The 23,022-nt window shown below is 45.7% G+C and overlaps 1 protein-coding gene across 1 annotated transcript in view; it reads right to left on the reverse strand.

Moving 5' to 3' along the window:
• PLEKHM1 (pleckstrin homology and RUN domain containing M1) overlaps positions 1-23,022 on the reverse strand; it is a 53,720-nt gene that overhangs the window by 27,619 nt on the left and 3,079 nt on the right. Inside the window, exons 2-5 of the mRNA XM_068976953.1 lie at positions 22,395-22,483; positions 18,766-19,013; positions 16,393-17,019; positions 7,858-8,263 (exon numbers count right to left, since the gene is read on the reverse strand). Coding sequence (XP_068833054.1) covers positions 7,858-8,263; positions 16,393-17,019; positions 18,766-19,013; positions 22,395-22,442 — 1,329 coding nt within the window. The 5' untranslated portion in view covers positions 22,443-22,483. The remainder of the gene's footprint in view (positions 1-7,857; positions 8,264-16,392; positions 17,020-18,765; positions 19,014-22,394; positions 22,484-23,022) is intronic.

Raw genomic sequence — 23,022 nt, forward strand, 5'->3', positions numbered from 1 at the left:
CAAATTGGAATCAAGATTGCTAGGAGAAATATCAACAACCTTAGACATGCAGACAATACCACTCTAGTGGAAGAAAGTGAAGAGGATAAAGAGCCTCTTGAAGAGGGTGAAAGAGGAGAGTAAAAAAGCTGGCTTGAAATTCAACATTCAAAAAACTAAGATCATGGCACCAGGTCCCATCACTTCATGGCAAATAGAAGGGGAAAAAGTGGAAGCAGTGACAGATTTTATTTTCTTGGGCTCCAAAATCACTTTGGACAGCGACTGCAGCCATGAAATTAAAAGACATTTGCTCCTTGGCAGGAAAGCTATGACAAACCTAGACAGCATATTAAAAAACACAGACATCACCTTGCCGACAAAGGTCTGTATAGTCAAAGCTACTGTTTTTCCAGTAGTTACGTATGGATGTGAGAGCTGGACCATAAAGAAGGCTGAGTGCCAAAGAACTGATGCTTTCAAATAGTGGTGCTGGAGAAGATTCTTGAGAGCCTCTTGGACTGCATGGAAATCAAACCAGTCAATCCTAAAGGAATTCAGCCCTGAACACTGATTGGAAGGACTGCTGCTGAAACTGAAGCTCCAGTACTTTGACCACCTGATGCGAAAAGCCAACTCATTGGAAAAGATCCTGATGCTGGGCAAGAGAAAAAGGCAAAAGGAGAAGGGGGCAGCAGAGGTGAGGTGGTTGGAGAGCATCGCCAATGCAATGGACTTGAATCTGAGCAAATTCCCAGAGATGGTGGAGGACAGAGGAGCCTGGCACACTGCAGTCCATGACTTAGTGACTGAGCAATAACATGCTCACTGGTGAGGGCCTCTCTCTCCAGGGAGGAGAGGGACACTGCTGGGAAGTGTCCACACATGGCCCAGTGACCACAGGCTGCCCACCAGGAAATAAGACTCTGGGGAAAAGCTTTTGTTCTCTTAAGCAACAGAGAAAAACAGTGGGAACACTGGGTCCTTGGAGCTTCTGCACATGAGCCTGGACTGAGCTCTATAGCTGTGCCCCACTCCAGGATCCTGAGTTATTACAGGGAGGGGGAAGCACACCACTGTGCCCCTCCCCCCACCACCTTCCTGCCTCCTGCTCACTCAGGGCCCCGCATCTGGCCCGTTCCCTTGTGGGGGGAGATCACCATTGACCCAGGATCTAAGCCAGAGCAGCACCTGCCACCAGCACCCAAGACGGAAGAATGCCACGTGGAGTTACTACAGGTACCAGGATGCTACGTACAACAGCTGAATCCCTGAGAGGGGTCTGGCAGAGGGGTGAGATGTCAGGTCTCTAGACCACGTTCAAAACATCCCTTTTGTTCAGTCTGTCCTCATCCTGTCAGGTAAAAGGACTGCCTGTAGCCTGACTTGTCAGTGGTCCCTGAAGGGAGTGATTAGAGCCAAGTCTTAGAAGTCAGACTGTCCTCTGGGAGTCAAACTGAGAAACCAACTCACGACCTTCCAGATGCCACATACGCAGAGTCACTCCAGTCCTTCCCAGCACTCAACACAAGTGTAATTACGATGCAGATGGCCTTTGTCTAACCCAGTGTCTGTCTCCAGAGAGCAGGGCCTCTGTCATGCTCCATCACCCTACCAAGCGTAGTGCTGGGCCCATAGCTGGGGTTCTGAATAAAATTAATTAAAAACAAAGTTTTAAAGCAAGGCTGAATGGCTCTCGGATAAACAGCAATGACTAAGTGACGGCAGCAGAGAAAGAGTCGAATCCCAGGGGCAGCACAGGGACTGTCTCCTGGGCAAGGGGGACGGATGGGCACACAGCTGCCCCCTGGGGACAGGCCCCGGGAGGGACCAGCATCTTACACTGGGCTCGGCCTCTGGTGCCCTGATGCCGTGTTCCCCAAGCAACCCTCCAGCAACCAGACTGCCCTGAGGCTGGCCAGGAGGCAGCGGGTGACCTGGTTGGACTGACCTGCCTGCCCCATGCACCCAGTGGAGCATTCCTCCATGTAAACTTACAAGCTGGCATCTTGAGAGTCTTTGGAGGACTTAACAACTATTCACCGATACCTACTCTCTCTCAGGTACAGTACTCAGAGCTAAGGGACCAGGCATGGTCTTCTGTATCATGCAGATAATATTCTAGACAGAAATAAGGCAATAAACGAGTAGACAAAGAATCTAACCAAGTGAAGAGTGCCATAGAGTGAAGCAGGTGAGAGGGAAAGAGAGTCACTGGGGAGGGGGCTTTTGAAACAGGGTTGTCAGGGAAGGTTGAAAGGACACTGAGGAAAAGCAGCGAGATGGGAAACAGTTCAAGCAGAGGGGACTGCAAACGTGAAAGCTGCAGGGACTTCCCCGGTGGGCCACTGGTTAAGAATCCAGCTGCCAATGCATGGGACACAGGTTCGATCTCTGGTCCAGGAACTAAGATCCCACATGCCACAGGGCAACTAAGCCTGCAAACCACAACTACTGAAGCCTGACAGCCTAGGGCCCGTGTTCCACAAGAGAAGCCACCGCAGTGAGAGGCCCGTGCACTGCAGCAAAGAGTAGCCCCCGCTCACCGCAACTAGAGAAAAGTCTGTGTACGGCAACGAAGACCTAGTACAGTCAAAAATAAATAAGTAACCCCTTATTTTTAAAAATGTAAAAGCCAGGGCTGGAAGGTGCTCGGTTTGTGAGCAGCTGCATGGAGGCTGGGGTGGCGTTTGGGGGAGGTGTCAAAACTTGGTGAGCACAGGAAGATTTTTGTTGACAAAGCAAGCTGTCCCGTCCAACCAGCTTTGGGACCCTGGCAAGATAGGATGCCTGAGCCTACAAAGCAGAAGCCAGCCCTGGACAGGAGTGAACGCACCCCGGTCAAAGGCACTCTGGGGAACGCTGTTTGGGGCCCACAGCCGCCAACCCCAGGGACGTCCCTCTCCTTTAGCGGGGGCCACAGAGCCTTTCTCTTCAGCCTCAGTGTGCTGCTGTTTTCAGTCACAGCCTTCAGGGCCTTGTGACATTCTGGGCTTGAAGTCACCTTTGGGATAGCAAGAAAGGACAGTCTGACCCACACGTACACGGCGCCACGATTTATAGTCGTATTCAATAAACGGCGCGAGGTCAACCTGACATCCATGTGGAAAACACCAACCTCACACCAGATCTAAATAAGCTCAGGTGGAGCATATACCTAATTGTAAAAGGTAAAATAAGAAAGCTTCTAGAGGAAAATACAGGGATTTCCACAGCCTTCATAGCCTTGGGGTAGAAAGAGATTTTAAAAATAGACACAAAACACATTGATTGAAAAACAGAAAGACTGATGGGACTTCCCTGGTGGCCCAGCGGCTGAGACTCCGCACTCCCAATGCAGGGGGCCCCAGGTCTGATCCTGGGCAGGGAACCAGACCCCACGTGCTGAAACTATTAAAAAAAAAGATTCCACATGCCACAATCAAAGCCCAGCATAGCTAAATAAATAATACTAAAAAGATACCATTGAGAGGTTGCAAAGAGTCAGACACGACTGAACGACTGAACTGAAAGGCCAGCCATAGATTATATGAACATATTTGCTATTATATGTATTTTTTTTCCTCCAATAAAAGACACATCCATAGTATATAAAGAGCTGCTACAAATCAACTAGGAAAACACAACTCAATTCAAGAATGGGACAATGACTTTAAAGAATGCTTCCAAAAAGCAGATGAAAAGGCATCAGTATCATTAGTCATCAGGGAAATGCAAATTAAAACCACAGTGAGACCCCACTATACACCTACCAGAGTAGCCAGAATGTAGAAGATTGCCAATACCACTGACTATGACGAAGGACAATGAAAATGCTCACGTTGCAAATGTGAGTATAAGTTAGTACAAGCCCTCTGAAAACTGTTTGGCAGTATCTCAGTTCAGTCCGGTTCAGTTCAGTCGCTCAGTCACGTCCAACTCTGTGACCCCATGGACTGCAGCACGCCAGGCTTCCCTGTCTAGAGCTCAACACATGCCTACTCAGTGACCTAGCAATTCCATTCCTAGAGGCACACCCAGAAACGAATGGAGAAGGCAATGGCACCCCACTCCAGTACTCTTGCCTGGAAAATCCCATGGACAGAGGAGCCTGGTAGGTTGCAGTCCATGGGGTCACTGAGAGTCAGGCATGACGGAGCGACTTCACTTTCACTTTTCACTTTCATGCACTGGAGTAGGAAATGGCAACCCACTCCAGTATTCTTGCCTGGAGAATCCCAGGGACAGAGGAGCCTGGTGGGCTGCTGTCTATGGGGTCGCACAGAGTTAGACACGACTGAAGCGACTTAGCAGCAGCAGCAGCAGCAGAAACGAACACATGGGTTCACTGAAAGGCAAGTATAGGAATGCTCATATCTCCTTTCTTCATAATAGCCCAAACCTGAAAACAACTCAAACGTCTGTTACAGGACAGTGAATACATTACAGGAATTGACTATACGGGACATTGTGATATATTCTGTGGGGTTCCCAGGTGGCGCTAGTGGTAAAGAATCTGTATTCTTATGGTGGCATACTACAGAACAATGGAAAAGAACCTCAGGCTATAGATGAGGCTCACATATATAACGTTCAGTGAAAGAACTAAAAGAATATATACTATATGATTCTATCTATATAAAGTTCAACAACAGGAAAGACTTTATGGGCTACAAGTCAGAACTGTGGTTTCCTTTGGAGTGGGGGGGCCAGTGAGTGGAAGAGGGCAGAAGCGAAACTTCTGGTGGCTGGAAATGTTCTATATCTCAATCTGGATGGTGGTTACAGAGTGTATGTGATATATAAGTATCCACTGAGGTGTACATTGAGGATCTGGGTGCTTTAAATACTTCATTTCTCAAAAAAAATGTTTAAAGGGGAAAGTGGGACAATTCAACAGGCAAACAGTAGTCTTACCAGGGACTTCCCTGGTGGTCCAGTGGTAAAGAATCTGCCTCCTAATGCGGGGGATGTGCGTTTGAGCCCTGGTTGGGGAACTAAGATCCCATATGCCGCTGGGCAACCATGCTTGTGTGCTACAACTAGAGAAGCCCTTGAGCCACAATGAAGACCCAGCCCAGCCAATAAATAAATAAAAATGTGAAAAAAAAGTCTTTCCAACAAATGGTGCTCGTATAACTATATAAGCACATGTAAAAAAATGAAGTCAGGCACCATTCTTCTACCGAATACAAAAATTAACTCTAAGTGGATCATAGATTGAAAAGTAAGAGATGAAACTATAACATTTAGAACACATGGGAGTAACTTTCCATGACCTTGGATTAGAAAAGGAGTACTTAGAGATGAAACCAAAAGTACAAGCGACAAAAAAGAGACTACATCAAAATTCAAAACTTTTATGCTTCAAATGATACCATCAAGAAAGTGAAAAGACGATGCACAAAATGGGAGAAAAATCTGCACATCAGTCATCTAAGAAAGGTCTAGCGTCCAGAACACACACAAAAACTGTAACTTATTACATAACCCTGTTTAAGTCTGGGCAATCTTTTTTGGCCATGGTACAAGGCATGTGGAAATCTTAGTTCCCTGACCAGGGACTGAACCTGTATCCTCCAGCATTGGAAGTACAGAGTCTTAACCACTGGACCACCAGGGAATTCCCAAGAATGAGCAAATGTTTTGAATAGACATTGTTCTTCAAACAAAAACACAAATGATAATGAGCACATGAAAAGATGCTCAACATCATTAGTCATCAGGGAAATGTAAATTAAAACCATAATGAGATACCACTTGTATAATAAAAAAAAACAGTAAGAACTGTTGGTGATGATGCACAGAAATACACTGCTGGTTGAAATACAAAACAAGACAACTGCTTTTGGAAAACAGTTTGGCAGTTTCTCAAAAGGTTAAATATAGATACGATATGATCCCAAAATTGTACTTCAAGCTATGCATCCAAAAAAGTTAAAAATATATGTCCAAGCAAAAAATTATACATGAATGTTCATAGTAGCATTATTCACAACAGTCAAAAAAGTAGGAAAAATGCCAATGATCATTAACTCATAATGGATAAATAAAACGTGATACATCCATATGATGGAATTTACAATGGGATATTTAAAAAAAAAAGACAAAGTGCTAATACATGCCACAACATGGATGAACTTTAAAAAACATTTTGCTAATTGAAACTAAGCCAATCACAAATGTGATTATATGATTCTATGTATGTAACATGTCCAGAACAGGCAAATCTATAGACAGAGTAGATCAGTGGTTGCTTGGGGTTGAGCAAGGTGAGGAGAGGCAGGAGAGTGGGAGGAAAGGACAGGAGTCATTGCTAATGGGGAGGGGGATTCTTTAATGGAAGATGAAAATATGTAGACTTAGACTGTGGCGATGCTTGTACAACTACGAATTAAAAAACTGATTTATACACTTAATTAGGTGAATAGTATGGTATGTGAATTATATCACAATAAAGCTGTTAAAAGAGGGGGTGGGGGTGCCCCCTGTAGTCAATTTCACGGCCCTGGCCCATCCAGAGTTATAGAATCTGGAAGCTACAGGCCAGAGGAGGGACGTTTGTGGATAGAGTTGAAAGAGTAAGACTGTATGCCCAACATGAGCCCCAGACAAAGCTGGGACGAGCTCTGGGTTGCGTGGGTGCACGTGCACTCCAGTTCCTGTTTCTGCTTTTCATGACCCAAGAACAAATGTGAAATGGCGTAAGAACTCGAGTTCACAGTTTGATTACTGCTTTGCAGTAGTAGGGCCCCCCGTTCTAGCCTCTACCCTCAGGGGTCTTTCCAAGACAGTCCCAGGGTTGGCTTCTTCAGGTCTTCAACACACTGGAATAGCTTATTCTAGAACAGTGTCGTCCCAAAGAAACACAATGCAAGCCACATAGGTCATCTTAGATGCTCTAGGACCCACATTAAAGAAAGTTAAAAAAAAAAAGTGAAGTTAATTTTAATAACGTTAATTTTAGTTAGAACTTTAATTAAAATATCATTTAATTGACTAAAACTTAAATTTTATATTAAAAATACATATTTAAAATGCTTTCATTTTAATGTGATCAATAAACACACTTATGGTTGCCAAGGGGAAGGGAAGAGATAGTTAGGGAGTTTGGGATGCTATATTAAATGGATAACCAACAAGGACCTACTGTATAGCACGTGGAACTCTACTCAATGTTATGCGGCCGCCTGGATGGGAGGGGAATTAGGGGGAGAATAAATACATGTATACGTATGGCTGAGCTCGTTTGCTGTTCACCTGAAACTATCACAACATTGTTAATCAGCTATACCCCAATACCAAATAAAAAGTTCAAAAATTAAAAAAAAAGACACAGTGGCCAAAAAAAAAAAATCTGCCTTGCAATGTAGGGAACTCGGGTTCGATCCCTGGTTGTGGAACTAAGATCCCATATGCTGTGGAGCAAGTCAGCCCATGAGCCACAACTAGAGAATCCCTGCACTACCACAAAAGATCCCGCATGCCGCAACTGAGCCCTGACGCAGCTACGTAAATAAATAAACAATAACAAGCACCGAGGAGGAAACCGAAGCTCAGTGAGGCATAAGCTGGTGAGTGTCTGTGGTGAAGAGCAGAGCCTGTGGTCGGGAGAGAACTACCTTCTCCATGGCGTGGGTGTGCAGGTGATAGAGATCCCCATGGGAAGTGATGGGGAAGGAGCCCTGCTCCCATCCACTACTCACACCCCACAGAACATTAGCTCCATCAGCTCGATGTTCTATTAACACCGAACCATGCAAGGCGAGGGGGCTCAGAGGGAGAAGGCAGAGGTCACTTGGGTCACTAGCTGGGGAAACCCTACACTGGCTCTGAGACATGCGCCAACACCCGCCTCCTCCAGTCCCTTCCCCCCCAAACCCAGCTTATACCACTCACCGGACTGGTGGGGGAGGGAACCGCAGGGCTCAGCCGAGGTCCGCCATCCTCCAGGGGCTTCTGCTGGCCGCTTTCCTGGCTGGCTGCTCTGGTGGTCTCTCTCATGGGATGAGGAGGCTGCTGGCCTGAAGCGCTCCCCAAAAGGACAGCGTGGGCAGGGCCCGGCTGTGGCCAGCCCAGGGCACCAGGCGCCTGGGCAAGTGGCTCCTGCTTGTGGTCCCCATCTCCAGTCCCAGGGGAGGCCTGGGCGTGGCGGGGCTCTGCTGGTTCCTCCAAGTGCAGGGACGTGCTGGTGTCGAGGCCAGGGAGGGGGAGCGGGGCCTGCAGCGTGAGAACCTCCGTTCCTCGGCTCGGTTCATTGGCTGGCACAGAGTTTACCTGGGCTTTGCTGAATTCCGACAACACCCTAGAAGTTTTTAAACAAAGAAACCCGTGTGATGGGGCTGTCAGCTGGAATGCCCAAGGCTAAGTGGAAAACTGCTGTTTTGTGACTGAACAAAACAACCCCCTTAGTCATGGCAGTGCTCCCAGGTCCCACACACAGACCCTCCCACCAGTTTTTCTCCAGCTGGGACTTGGGCAGGTTCGGTGGCCAGGTGAGTTGTGCGGCCCAGGGTCTCAGGTGACAAAAGCTGGACTCGAGGCGAATGGGAACTGCTTGTCTTTTACCCTCTGAGCAGGCTAACAGTGGGTCAGGCAAGTCTGCTCAGCCAAATGGCCGTGTGGCCTGTCCCACCCCACGTTGACCTTGGCAGAGCCCCGGTGAATGGTGTCTCCGGGCTGGGCTCCAGCACTGTACTTGCTGAGATGTGGGCTGGGGTGAAGTGAGGATCCTCTTTGTCCCTGGAATAGTAACTGGGCAGCAGGGTTGGGGTGATGGGCCGGGCGTGGAGCCAGAGAAGCCTCACAGTTTCAGAAGCTGCTGCTGGAGAACAGTGCACACAGGCGATGTGGTATGCGTGCCCACGTCCATGGGGGGTGTGCCTGATGGGACTGTGCTTCCTGCCCCTCAGTGGCAACGTCTGGGGCTAAGGGGGCCAATGTCACTGCCCTTGTGTGTACACACACACACACACTGCTATACCTTCTGGAATGTGCACTGGCTAGTGGCTGCTCCTCCCTCCCTCCCTCTCCTGAGGCTTCAGAGGATCTGAGTTCTGTTTCTGAAGTAAACCTGTTTGCTGTCTCCACCTCTGCTTATGAACGCAGTGAGGATGCCATAGACAAATGCAGGGTCTGGTGTCAAAAGAGCTGTCTGGAGCCCAAGAGATCGCACACATCTGCCTTAAAGGCTTAGAGTGGGTGCAGAAGAAAGATCAAGCTCCCCTGCATGTGGGCTCATGGAAACAAGTACTTCAGATCTCAGGTTTTCATCTGACTGCCTTCTAGGTGAGCTCTGCTCTTATTTATACCATCATGACCCCAAACAACATTTTAAAGCATTCTAGTCAAGAAGAGGTGACCAAGCCACACATTTCTCAGCAACTGATTTTCAGCACAGGTGCTGAGACATTTCAGTGGGGAAAGAACAGTCTTTTCAACAAATGGTGCTGGGATAAGTGAATAGTTCCATCCAAAAGAATGAAGTTGGACCCCTATCTCACACCACATAAAAAAAAAAAAAATTAACCCCAGGGGATTTCCCTGTTGGTCCAGTGGTTAAGAATCCACCTTGCAATGCAGGGAATGTGGGTTCAATCCTTGGCTGGGGAACTAAGATCCCATATGTCACAGAGCAACTAAGCCCAGAAACCATAACTTGAGAGTCTGTGTATCACAACTGCTGAGTCCATGGGCCACAACTAGAGAATCTGTGTGTCGCGTGAAGATCCCACATGCCACAGCTAAGAGCTGAGGAAGCTAAATAAATGAATGAACAGTAAAAAAAAAAAAAATTAACCTAGGTAATTCCCTGGCGATCCAGGGGTTAGGATTTGGCCCTTTCATTGCCTTGGCCTGGAAACTAAGTTCCCACAAGCTGCATGGCACCGCCAAAAAAGAAAAATTTAACCCCAAATTGGATCGAAGACCTAAAGGTAAGAAGTAAAACTATAAAACTCTTAGAAGGAAACAAGCATAAAGCTTCATATCTTTGGATCAGGCAATGGTTTCTTAGATATGACATCTAATGCATAAGCAACTAATAAAAAATATATCTAGTAGAAATATTTGCATACAAAATATGCAAATATTACCATATATCTAAGGGTCTAGTACCCAGAATATTGAGCTCTTACAACTTAATAATAAATAACCCAATTTAAAGCCACTTAAAAAATGGGCAAAGGGTTTAAATAGCTATAACTCCAAAGAAAGCATACAAATGGCCAACAACGACAAGAAAAAGTGTTCAAAATCATTAGACAATAGTGAAATACAAACCAAAACCACAATGAGATACTACTCTATGCCCAGTAGGATGGCTATTATAAAAAAGGTAGCAAATACCAAGTATCGGCAAAGATGTAGAGAAATTGGAACTCTTACACGTTGTTGGTGGAAATGTAAAATGGTGTAGTTTCTGTGGAAAATGATGTGATGGTTCCTCAGGATATTAAACATAGAGTTACTACTGGACTCAGCCGTTCTATGCTTAGGTACATACCCAAGAGAATTAAAAACATGTCCACACAGAACACTTGTACATGAATACACATAGCAACATGATAGCTAAAAAGCAGAAAGAAAACAAATGCCCATTAACTGATGGATAAATAAACAAACTGTAGTATATCTTACACAATGGACAATGGAATATTATTTGGCCATGATATGTGCTATAACGTGGATGAACCTTGAAAACACGGTACTGAGTGAAAGCAGACAGTCACAAAAAGCCACATATTGCATGATCTGACTGATATTAAACGTCCAGAATAGGTAAATTTATAACTAATGGGTAAGGGATGAACATATTCTTGAATTAGATAATAGTAGATGCTGGGGACTCTCCTGGTGGTCCAGTGGCTAAGACTCTGCACTCAACGAAGGGGGACTGGGTTTGATCCTTGGTCAGGGAACTAGATCCTACATGCTGCAACTAAAGATCACATAGGCTACAACAAAGATACAAGATCCTGTGTGGCGCAACTAACACATAATGCACCTAAATAAATCTTTTTTAAAAAAGATAGTATAGATGTTGAATTCACAACCTTGAGACTATAGTGAAAACCACTGAAAACTACACTTTAAAATGGTGAATTTTATGGTATGTGAATTCTGTCTCGATAAGTAATGCGGAAGACCTGGGTTCAATCCCTGGGTTGGGAAGATCCCCTGGAGGAGGGCATGGCAACCCACTCCAGTATTCGTGCCAGGAGAATCCCGACGGACAAAGAAATGCATGGGGTCACAAAGAGTTGGACGTGACTAAGCAACTAAGCACAGCACAGCAAATAAATGTTTGACCTGTCAGAGAAAGGGACAGTTGTATTTGTGGGAGAGTTATGGGGGGAGGCAGGTGGGGCTCATTCCTGCTCTAAAGCTGCACTCTGAAAACAGACCCATGAGAAATCCAAGAGTGCAGCGTGTAGAGAGAAGGCAATGATGAGTTCTGGAGAGAAAAGGGGAGTTTCCACCAGCAAAGGAGGAAGGGACATTTGCTAACCAATTGTATGTGTCCAAACCGCTGGGACAGAATGGGGCCCCATCTGAAATGAACTAGCGAGGCAGAGTTTTGACAAGGTCCTCTGTGAGGTCTTGACTCCTTGTGGGCTCCCAGGAGGTGGTGTGGTGAGTGATTAAGAGCAGGGCCCCTGAGTCCACCTGGCCTTGGTTAGCATGTGGCTGTGGGCCCCACAATGTGAACATGAAGTTCATGGACATAATTCCCTTATCTGAAAAACAGATGTGGTAATAGCATCCATCTTTTATGACTCTGACAAAGATTAAATGAGATAATACAGGTAGAGTGCTTAGTACAGGGTTTGGCACAAAATAAGCACTCGATAAACACTAACCTCATTATCACTGATTAGGCTGCTTAGCCTCCCTGTACACAAACATAAAAATGTAAGCAAAGGAGCAGATTTATTGAAACACTCACTAGCATTGCCAAAATGGTTATCAAATAGACATGAATCCTGATCTAGAAAAAAGATTTTAATGATAAGAATGGATGGGGTGTTAGAATAAGTGAGTGATTTAATGCCTAGAGAAATGCCACTAAACGGCAAGAGGCCTGTGTGATCAGTTAGAGCTTCTGTCAAATCAAAACTAAAGGCAAGGTGAAATCAAGTTCACAGCGCTTCATCAGAACTGGTACCAGTCTTCAGGATCCAGTGAGAATAAGAGGCATGTACATCAAGTGGGATAAAGCGATAGAGATGAGATCGTGAAGCAAAGGCAAAGAAAGAAAACTGTCAAACGTTTTGACAGCTTTATATTTGTATTTATAAAATACAACATAGAAATGAAACAGTGAAAAAAAGGAAAACCAAGAAATGAAACTGTGAAACTGCTACAGTCCTTCCACTGGGGTCTGGTGCAAGGCCCTGTTTACCAAAAGCTTTCTATTTGAAGTTTCTAACTTTGTGCTTTCACTTAGAGAGCAATCTGGTGGGAAAATATATGTATTATGAGTATTTATATGTGTAAAATAAATAAAAAGCATGGCCTGGAGAATCTGAATGGTTACCTTATAAAGGATTCCTCATAAGCAATTCTGAGCCTGTGGTTTTCTTGAACATCCCAACTATGGTGGTGATACATGGTACTATTTGGCAGTCAAGAGCCACTAATAAAAGCACAGAGGTGGGCTACATATACTAAAGAATCATTTCTCCCCCAAGGGAAGGCCTCATGACGGTGACCTCTGACAAACATTACTAAGCAAGGTTTTTCAGCAGTGGATATGGGGACAAGCAGAGCTGATGTCACAGGTACCCAAAAGTAACAGCATGCTGAGTCAGACACTGTTCTAAACGCTTGAAGATCTCTATTCGCTGCATCGCCCCAGCATTCCTTTGACGCATTCTCACCCCCATTTTACAGATGAGGACATCAAGGCCAGAAAGGTTTACTAACTTGCCTGAGTTGGTAAAGCTGGCTGATGAAGGACTCAGGCAGCCTGGCTCTTGAGTCCACACTCTTTACCACTAGACGGTACCTGTGCTTCTCAGCGATAATTATAACTCAGACCTAACAAATGCCAAAGAAGCTGTGAGAGCCAGCTAATCTCTTCACAAGGTAAACTGTAGATTGGTTTCTGCCAAACATTGATAAATTTCATTTGAAATAGGTTTTGCATTTCAGGTCTGATTTGTAGTTTTGTTTTGTTTTTTCCTATACAGCCCAGCTTGCTGGATCTTAGTTCCCCTACCAGGGATTGAACCCTGGGCCCAGAGCAGTGAAAGCGTGGAGGTCTAATCGCTGGACCACCAGGGAATTCCCAATTTGCAGATGTTCTGGTTTTTATAGATGTAAGAGTTTAAGCACAATGAGTTTACACCCAATTTTAAGTTACATACATTTCAGTAATACGTTAACTTAAGTAAACTCTTTAAGTGTTGGTGAGAATCTCCCTTAAAACACACACTCCAAGAAACGCTGGTCTCTGTGGATGCTCTAAGAACGGTGGTGCTGGCTGCGTGCTTCTGCGTGTGTGTGGTATCTGGTTCCCCACATCACTGTCCAGTCTGGGTCTACACTTCCTGACCTCGTCTTCCCTTCCGTTCCCCCAGAATACGCAGGACAACACTTCCCCTGAAGGAGGGCGGATGGTCACTGATTCAACAACCTTAAGCTGGAATTTTCCAATCACAAGACACATGAAAGATAAAGGCAAGACACATGACAGAGAGAAGCCTGGCTGGTCTGCGGGGGGAGAAGCACCAAAGGCTAGGACAGGTGGCTGACAGTCAGGCACGCCTCGGGCCCTGCCATCTCTGGGGCAGGGGTCACTCCTTCTCAGAACATTATATCTAATCCTTCCATTTGGACACATGAAAATTCCATCTGATGTGTTCAAAGTTCAGAAGCCGTTTCTGGAAACTACCACACATTCTTATATGTGCAACTGATTGATGGGCATCTCATTTGACTTTCAAACGGCCCTATGAGGGAATTTCCATTTTAAAGATAAAGAAGCAATGAGACAGTAACTATAGTAACAGTAAGGACCTTCTGTACAGCACAGGAAAATCTACTCAATACTCTAATGGCCTATATGGGAAAAGAATATAAAAATGAGTGGATAGATGTATCCATACAACTGAATCCCTTTGCTGTACGGCGGAAACTAACACAACATTGTAAATCAACTATACTCTGGGGGGATAAAAAAAGATAAACAGAACCTCCAAAAGAGCTAGTAATATGCAGGACACTACTGAGCTTGTAAGTGGTAGAACTGGCTTGAAACTGATCTGCTTCCGGGCCAGTCCAGGACACCCAGTCCTGGTGTGATTCCCACAAGCCCTGTAAAGACCTGAACCAAGGTGGGGGTGAGGGTGGGGACAGCAGTTGTGGAAGGAAAGTCCTAACACAGTTGATGGAAAAATGAGTCCTACCTGGAGGGAATGCTTCATAAACAGCTACCGTTTTTACCTATCAGATGAGATAACATCCAAAAGTTTGCCAATACCTTCTGTTGTCAAGGCTGAGAGGACACAGGCATACCCCTGATGAAGTGTAGATAGGCAACATCTATAAAAATCATTAATTAATCTACCCTTTGGTTCAGTAATTTTTCTTCTGGGAATTTACTGAACAGAGAGAACTCGCATAGAGCTAAAGGACCACATTCACAGGTTACTTATAGAAATCCTGAACTCCAATGTCCATTAAACGCAGGGCTGATTCAATAAACTAAGGTACATTCATACAGTGAACAAATATGTAATAGAAAAAGAAGCTCCGATATGACAAGATCTCCCAAATAAGGTATATGTGTGTGTGTTAATCACTCAGTCGTGTCTGACTCTTTGTGATCCCATGGACTGTAGAGCCTACCACGTTCCTCTGTCCGTGGAATTCTCCAGGCCAGAATACTGGAGTGGGTTGCCATTTCCTTCTCCAGGGGATCTTTCCAACCCAGGGATCAAACCTGGGTCTCCTACACTGTGGGCAGATTCTTTACCACTGAGCCACAGGGAAGCCCTGGTAAGCTATAGAATGGTGTATTTATAATTTATACTAGCTTTTGTGGAAAGAAGTGGGGAAATAAGAAACAAGAGATAAAGGACTTCTCCTGTGGTCCAGTGGTAAAGAATCTGACTTCAATGTAGGGGACATGGGTTTAATCCCTAGTTGGGGAACTAGGATCCCACATGCCATGAGGTAACCAAGCCTGTGTACCCCAACTACTAAGCCTGTGCTCCAGAGCCCGTGAGCCACATGTGCCACAACCAGACAAGCTTGTGTGCGTCACAGCTAGAGAAAGCCCATGTGCAGCGACAAAGACTAGCGCAGCCAAAAAAGAAATAAGAAAGATAATAACCTATAAAGGAAAAGGATATATATATAAACCTATATATAAAACCTATAAACCTATATATAAAAGGATATATATATATCTGAAGCTAACACAATACTGTAAATCATCTATACTTCAATCAAAAAAAGAAATAAGAAAGAAAAAGTTCAAATCTATATATTCACACATGGTACAGCTGGATTTAGAGACACTGGAAAAATATGTAAGAAATTAATATTTATGGTTACAGGGGTGGGAGAGATTTTTCACTGTACACATTTTAGATTTTTTTTAACTATAAAAATTGATTATCAAAAATCAATGTTAAAAAGCCTGAATGAAGGAAGGCTCCGCCCAGGCTCCTGTTTCCAGCCAAGTTTGTCACTCCATGTCCTCCTCCTCCACACACTCACTCGTCCCCATCTGCCTGCCACTCCCGTGCAGGCATCACCTAGGTTTTATGTCCTCCAGAAGACCTTCCATGAGGTCCCAGAAGATCACGCTATGCACTGTGCTTCACTGTATTTTTTGGAAGTTGTACACAGAGCTCTGAACTATTGGTTTCCTTCTCTCTAGATGAAGATGACAATGATATTTGACATTGAAACTCAGAGAGACTAACTAACTTGTCACAGGTCACCTAGGACAGAGCTGGGGCTGGAACCAGCTCTAAGCCCCATCTAAAGGCATTCCAGGGATTTCCCTGCTGGACCATGCTAAGACTCCATGCTCCCAATGCAGGGGGCCGGGGTTTGATCCCTGATCAGGGAACTAGATCTGACATGCCACAACTAAGAGTTCCCATGCCACAACTAAAGATCCTGCATACCACAATGAAGATGGAAGAGTTCAAGTGTTGCAACTAACTTGGCACAGCCAAATAAATAAGTAAATATATATTTTAAAACGCATTCTATGCATTCTCCCCACTAGCCCCAGTTTGTCTCCAGGTACAGCTCCCAGTAACTCTGGTCCCTGAGGGAGAGTTTATGACCTCTGTTTGTCTTTCTGCCCTAACAAGAATCCTGAGATCAGCGACAGGCAATCATGTGCTCCAGGAAGGGCGGGAGAACAAGAAGAGAAGCAGGAAGGGGAAGGGGTGGGGGAGGGGAACTCACTCTTGCAGAGACATGTCCGAGTCATCGGCATTGGCCATCCCCAGGTCTGAGTCATAGGACATGGGCTCCTCGGAATGGTCTGGACTCTTGGAGCCATTCTCTTGGAGGAGGCAGCTGTCAGAGTTAAGGCTGCAGGAAAGCTGGGATGAACTGGCCGTGTCCAGGCTGAGGGAGGAGGCAGTGAGCTGCCGGTTCCGTCGGATCTTGTGGCCTGAGTGCTGGACCTCGATGTCTTCTGAGCCCGAGGAATGGGAGATGGAGTCCAGGGACTCCTTCCGCTGCAGTTCAGCTCCAGGGGTAGTGAGGGGGTCGAGCTCTGACAGTGGGCAGAGCCCCGAGAGGGCCAGTGGGGTGAGCGTCCACTCGTTGAGGATGGCAGACTTGTAGGAGAGCTCAAAGGACAGGGACGTCAGGCCCTGAAGGAAGCTCAGGAGGAACTCGCCCTCCTCGGCGTCGCGGAGCAGGGCTGTGGGCTGGTAGTACTCGCACAGGCGGGCCTGCTCCTGTAGCAGCAGCTTCAGGTAGCACTCCATCAGGCCGTCGTTGAGGGCCAGCCGCAGCCAGGCCCGGCAGCGGCCCACGTCCGTGCTCACAAAGATCAGGTGCTCCAACTCTGAGATGATGTGTCTGGGAAGATGGAGAACAGACACATTTCAAGAAACGACTGCCAGTCACCGAGATGTCATTTTATCCACTGGTTAGCAAGAGCCAAGAACAATGACTGCAAGTATACATAGGCATGAAAAATTCTTGGATAACAGCATTTAAAGGGAAATTCAGAAAGATTCAGCTATAACCCCCAGTGTTCTTAGGCTGGTATCATGAAGGATCATTGCCATTTTCATGACAACTATCTGTCCGGCCCGACAACATCTGCTCATCTGGGACACGTCTGTTGAGCCCCCAGGGCAAGGTCTTTGGAGCTGTGAAGACACGGGGTCGAGACATGGTCCCTACCCTTGGTCTAGGTAATGACTTTTCAAGGGCATACTGAGGTGAGCCCTGTTGTTAGCAGCACTGTGGTGGGGGCCAAGCAATCATTTCTGGGTTGGAATAAGAAAACTGTCATAGAAAAGGGGTCTCTGCACTGGGCCTTGAGGGATTTCAAGAGGCAAAGGTAGAAGGAGAACTTTCAAGGTGTAAGAGACCGATAGAGAAAAAAGCCTAAAGGGGAGAAAAGCGACAGACTATAACAGGAGTGGGGAGCTCTGGTTGCAGCCTGGGGAGGAGGAGCGGAAGATCGGGTTGCAAGGCGAGGTAATAATGCAGAGTCTTGAGTATCAAATGGGGGAAGCTGAATGGGGCAATGGTACCCACACCTGGCTGTGCATTAGAACTCTGTAGAGAATGAGACCAGGATACAGGTTCCGGGGCCCCAGGCAAGTGAATCAGACTCCAGCCTGACAGATGGCTACAGGGTTTTGCTCAGGAAAGCTACACGCCCACAGCTATGCAGACTTCAGGGCAGGGTGTTCCGTCCTGGCCCCATGTGTACCAAACTCAGCTCCTAAAATGTGTGTCTGCTGTAAATGCCCCTCCTCTGACTACACCATCCCCAGTGTATGGCTCCCCCGCAGGAGCACTGACCATACTCTGCAGAACCCAGGGATGGAGCTCGGGTCAGCTTGAGCTCGCTAAAGGCTGGCCGACTGACCGAAGAAAAGACAGAAGGAGATAAGGGGGACACTTAGAAAGGCACTTCCACCCAGAATTAAGGTGAGAGCCTGAGACAGGGCAGCGGCAGGAGGCACAAAAAGGAAGACTGGAGACTGACACGACTCCCTGGGGCAGGACTGACAAGACACCAGGGGCATTTAATAGACCAGAGAGGCTCCATGCCAGCTGCCTGCTCCAAAGCCCAGGTGGTTCAGGGCAGGGCAGACAAGACAAACGTCTCAGGGCACACATTCAGATGCTCTGGTTGGAGGCTGCTCTTCTTAAACTGAAAAAAAAAAAAGAAGCCCTACCTCCTTACAAGTATGTTACTTAGCACAGAAATATGCAAACATCCTCAGGCAGGGTCAGCAAATTTCTGGAAAGGGGCAGACAGTAAAGATTTTAGGCTTTGCAGGCCACATAGCTTCTGTTGCAACTACAGAATTTGCCAGAGGATGGAAAAAAGACAGCTCTTGCTTCCACTCAGGGTGCCCAGCCTGGGGCTCGACACTGCGCCGGGCCACTGCCTGAGGGGTCCACTGCCTGAGAGGTCCACTGAGGCCTGGTCTAACACCACCCTCCTCTGGGCCATCTCCTCTCCACACCACGGGACTCCCTGTGGCTTTCCACAGAAAAGTCCTGGAAGGAAGAGCCCAGAGCTCCACATTCTGAAGCTCCACTCTGACATGAACCCCGCCCCCACCCAGCAGCTCTCACTTGTGGGTGACAGCTTTCAGGAGAGGCCAGAAGACGGGCTGAGGCAGAGGCTTCTGGTGGGCGCCTTTTTTCCTCTTCCCTCCGGCTTCGGCGCGGATGTGCTTGGCGTGCAGCCCATGGATGAAGACGGCCTCCAGGGCGCTGCACATGCTGTTGGCATCTCCGTCTTCGCTTGTGACCACCGCGTCCGAGGACACATATTGCTTCTGCAGCGCCTTCACGGAGCCCACTAGCTTCTTCTTGATGACCTGGGCGGCGCCAGACACAACACAGGTCTTTAGAGGCTCCTGCGGCAACCCCTGCAATGTCACTCTGCTTGCTGCCAAACACGTGGGTCCCCACGCAAGCACAAATCCGTGTATCTCTGCAACACGACTAGGACAGGCCGGGACCTCCCTGATGGTCCAATGGCTAAGACTGTGCGCTCTCAATGCAGGGGTCCCTGGTCAGGGAGCTAGAGCCCAGATGCCCCAACTAAATATACTGCATGCAGCAACAAAGACCCAGTGCAGCCAAATACATAAATTAAACTTTTTTCTTTTTTAAAATTTTTAAAAAAGAAAATCAAAATTTTTTAATTAAAAATAAAAGAAAAAATTTAGTAGGGCTAATGGTAGAAAATAAACAGAAAGAAGAAAAAGAAAAAAATCACACTGAGAAGTGTTACTATTATTATTAATTATTGCAAAGATATTTGTGGGGTTTTTTTGCTTGGTTTTCAGTTTTTAAATTTATTTACTTATTTATTGGCCATGCTGCGAGGCTTATAGGATCTTAGTTCCCCAACCAGGGATTGAACCTGGGTCACAGAAATGAAAGCACCAGGTCCTAACCACTGGACTGCCAGGGAACTGCCTGTTGCTTGTTTTTTAAACCAAACTGCAGTGAGCTGACAGCTACATAAACCTTGTGTTTAAGTACTGACTCCACTATAGTTACAGATATGGAAGCTGAAGTAATTCATCTAGGGCGGGAGTGAGATTTTTCCATCTTAATCATATGACCAACATTCCACAGAGAGTCAATAAGTTAAGAGGCAAAAAGTGCTGTGTTAGAACAATAAAAACACCCAGAAACAGGAGCATGGTTTATAGGAAGAAAGATCCTAGACCTGGCAGTCAGAGCCTGGGTTTAGTCTCAGTTCTGGACAGCTGGGTCACCTCGATATTCCACTTAACCTCTCTGAGCCTCAATTTCCTATCTGTTATACAGAAACAATACCTTGTGATTCACAGCACTGGAGCGGGGGTACTCTTTGAGGGCAGGACTAGCTTTTTATTCATCCTCATGCCCTCAACAATGGTCCTGGTTCTCGGCATGTGTATTCGGTAAATGTTTGCTAAATGAATAAATAGGAGTCTTCGCTGGTGGTCCAGCGGTTAAGAAACCACTTTTGGATTCAGAGGAAGAAGCCAGGGTTTGATCCCTGGTCAGGGAATTAAGATCCCACATGCCCTGGGGCAACTAAGCCCGAACACTGTAACTAAAGAGCCCGTGAGCCACAATTAGAGAAGCCGACGCACACTGCAACTAGAGAAAGCCTATATTTAAACATACATAAAGTCCTCTGCAAATACAGAGTTAAGATTGTTCTAGCATAATAGAAGTACATATGTCAAAATTACCTAAGGGTTTGGACAAGGACTGGAAGGGATTACAGAAAAACTGGTTTGAATTATTAGGTGACAGGATTATGGACAAATATCTCACTGGTTTTTATTTTAGACAACACAATCCCTGTTAATGTTCTTTGAAAAGTTAAATGTTCTTTTGTTAGAACAGCTTTAATGAGAAATAATTTGCATATCATAAAATCCGCTCATTAAAACACACAGCTCGATGGTTTTTAGTACTTTCACAGAACTGTGCAACCATTTCTACTATCTAATTTTAGAACATTTCATTGCCCTCAAAAGAAACCTTGTACCCATTAGCAATCACTCACTATTCCCTTCTTCCCCCAACCTCTGGCAACCACTATCTACTTTCTGTTTCTATGGATTTGCCTATTTTCTGGACATTTCACATAAATGGAATCATACAACATGCAGCCTTTTGTGTCTGACTTCTTTCACTTAGTATGTTTTCAAGTTAGTCGGTGTAGTAGCATGGATCAGTAGTTCATTCCTTTTTATTGCTAAATAATAGCCCATTGCACGGATATATCACATTTTATTTATGCATTCGTCAATTAATAGATATTTGGGTTGTTTCCACTTTTTTAGCTGCAATGTTGCTATGAACATTCACGTACAAGTTTCTGTGTAGACATATGTTTTCAGTTCTCTTGGGTATATACCTAGGAATGGAATTGCTGGGTTGTATGTAACACTGTTTCACTTTTTGAGGAACTATCAAAGTGTTTTCCACAGTGGCTATACCATTTTACACTCCCACCAGCAAGGGATGCGGATTCCAACTTCTCCACAACCTCACCAACACTTATTATTGTCTGCCATTGTCATTACAGCCATCCTAGTAGGTATGAAGAAGTATCTCAATATGGTTCCCCCCCCCCCCCCACTGCTCAGCATGTGGGATTTTAGTTCCCTTACCAGGGAGTTAACCCACACCCCCTGCAATGGAAACTCAGAGTCTTAACCACTGGGCCACCTGGGAAGTCCTTCATTACGGCTTTTTTTTCCTTACTGGAAAAATTTTTATTTTTAAAATTTTTGTTGGAGTATAGTTGATTTATAATGTGTTAGTTTCAGGGGCACAGCAAAGTGAATCAGATGTGTGTATATATATATATATAACTATAACTATATATATAACTTTATATATCATGTTATATATATATAACTATATATATAACTATAACTATATAAATATATAACTATATATATAAAGATTATTCTCCCATAAAGGCTATTATAGACTATTGACCTGTGCTACACAGCAGCTGCTTATTGTTGTTGTTGTCGTTCAGTTGCTAAGTCATGTCCAACTCTTTGCAACCCCATGGACTGTAGCACGCCAGGTTCCCTGTCCTTCACTATCTCCTGGAGTTTGTGAAGGAGAAGGAGACATGTCCCCAATGCATGTCCACTGATTCAGTGATGCCATCCAACCATCTCATCCTCTGTTGCCCCCTTCTCCTCCAGCCCTCAATCTTTCTCAGCATCAGGGTCTTTTCCAATGAGTCAGTTCTTTGCATCAGGTAGCCAAAGTATTGGTCCTTATTAGTTATCTGTTTTATATATATTAGTGTGTGTATCAGTCCCAATCTCCCAATTTATCCCTCCCCGACCCTTATCCCCCAATAACCATGTTTGTTTCCTACACTAGTGACTTTACTTCTATTTTCCTCATTATGGTTTTGATTTGTCTTTGTCTAACATCTAATGATATTGAGCATCTTTTTATGTATTTATTGGTCATCTGTATATCTTCTTTGGAGAAATCCTTGGTCTTCAGATAACCTATATTCAATCCCCATTGTTTTATGTAAATCCCCATTTTATCACCAGTAAGATGATTTTGGGCAGGATCTTTTGGGTACAACTTTTTCTCAACCTGAGGCTTCTCTTTCTAAACAGTGCTAATTCATTTCAAAGTCAGAAAAAACAAAGACATGGCTGTCCCAGGCACCCCTTCTCCCACCCTGATCTTCCCTTGTTGCCTACCGGGATGGCAGCCCGGGGGTCCAGTCCATTCTCCACCCCTGAGAGCATCTCCACTCCAGCAGCAGCTCCCCAGGAGAATCACATGACACCTGCAGAGAAGACATGGCTGTAGGGATAATCGCTGTGCCGGCCCGCGTCTTCACCACACCTCACCCCCATCTTATGCAAACTGCAACTGAGAGGAGTTTTAATACAAATGTGAAAACTGAGCGTGGATTTTAAGGAAGGAAATAGGAAGAAAAAAAAAAGGCTGATGGATTGGACCTCATGAGGAGAGGAGCCCTGGGTGCCAAGGGTGGGTCTGTCCCAAAAGGCGGGTAGAAAGGGCCCTTTGTACTTAGTTGCTCAGTCATGTCTGACTCTTTGTGACCCCATGGACTGTAGGCCCCCAGGCTACTCTGTCCATGGGGATTCTCCAGGCAAGAATACTGGAGTGGGTTGCCCTGCACTCCTCCAGGGGATCTTCCCAACCTAGGGACTGAACCCAGGTCTCCCACATTGCAGGTGGATTCTTTACTGTCTGAGCACCAGCGAAGCCCAAGAATACTGGAGTGGGTAGCCTATCCCTTCTCCAGGGGATCTTTCTGACCCAGTAATCAAACCGGGGTCTCCTGCACTGCAGGTGGAT

Source organism: Capricornis sumatraensis, chromosome 8, assembly GCF_032405125.1.
Source record: "Capricornis sumatraensis isolate serow.1 chromosome 8, serow.2, whole genome shotgun sequence".
NCBI classification, from domain to species: Eukaryota; Metazoa; Chordata; class Mammalia; order Artiodactyla; family Bovidae; genus Capricornis; species Capricornis sumatraensis.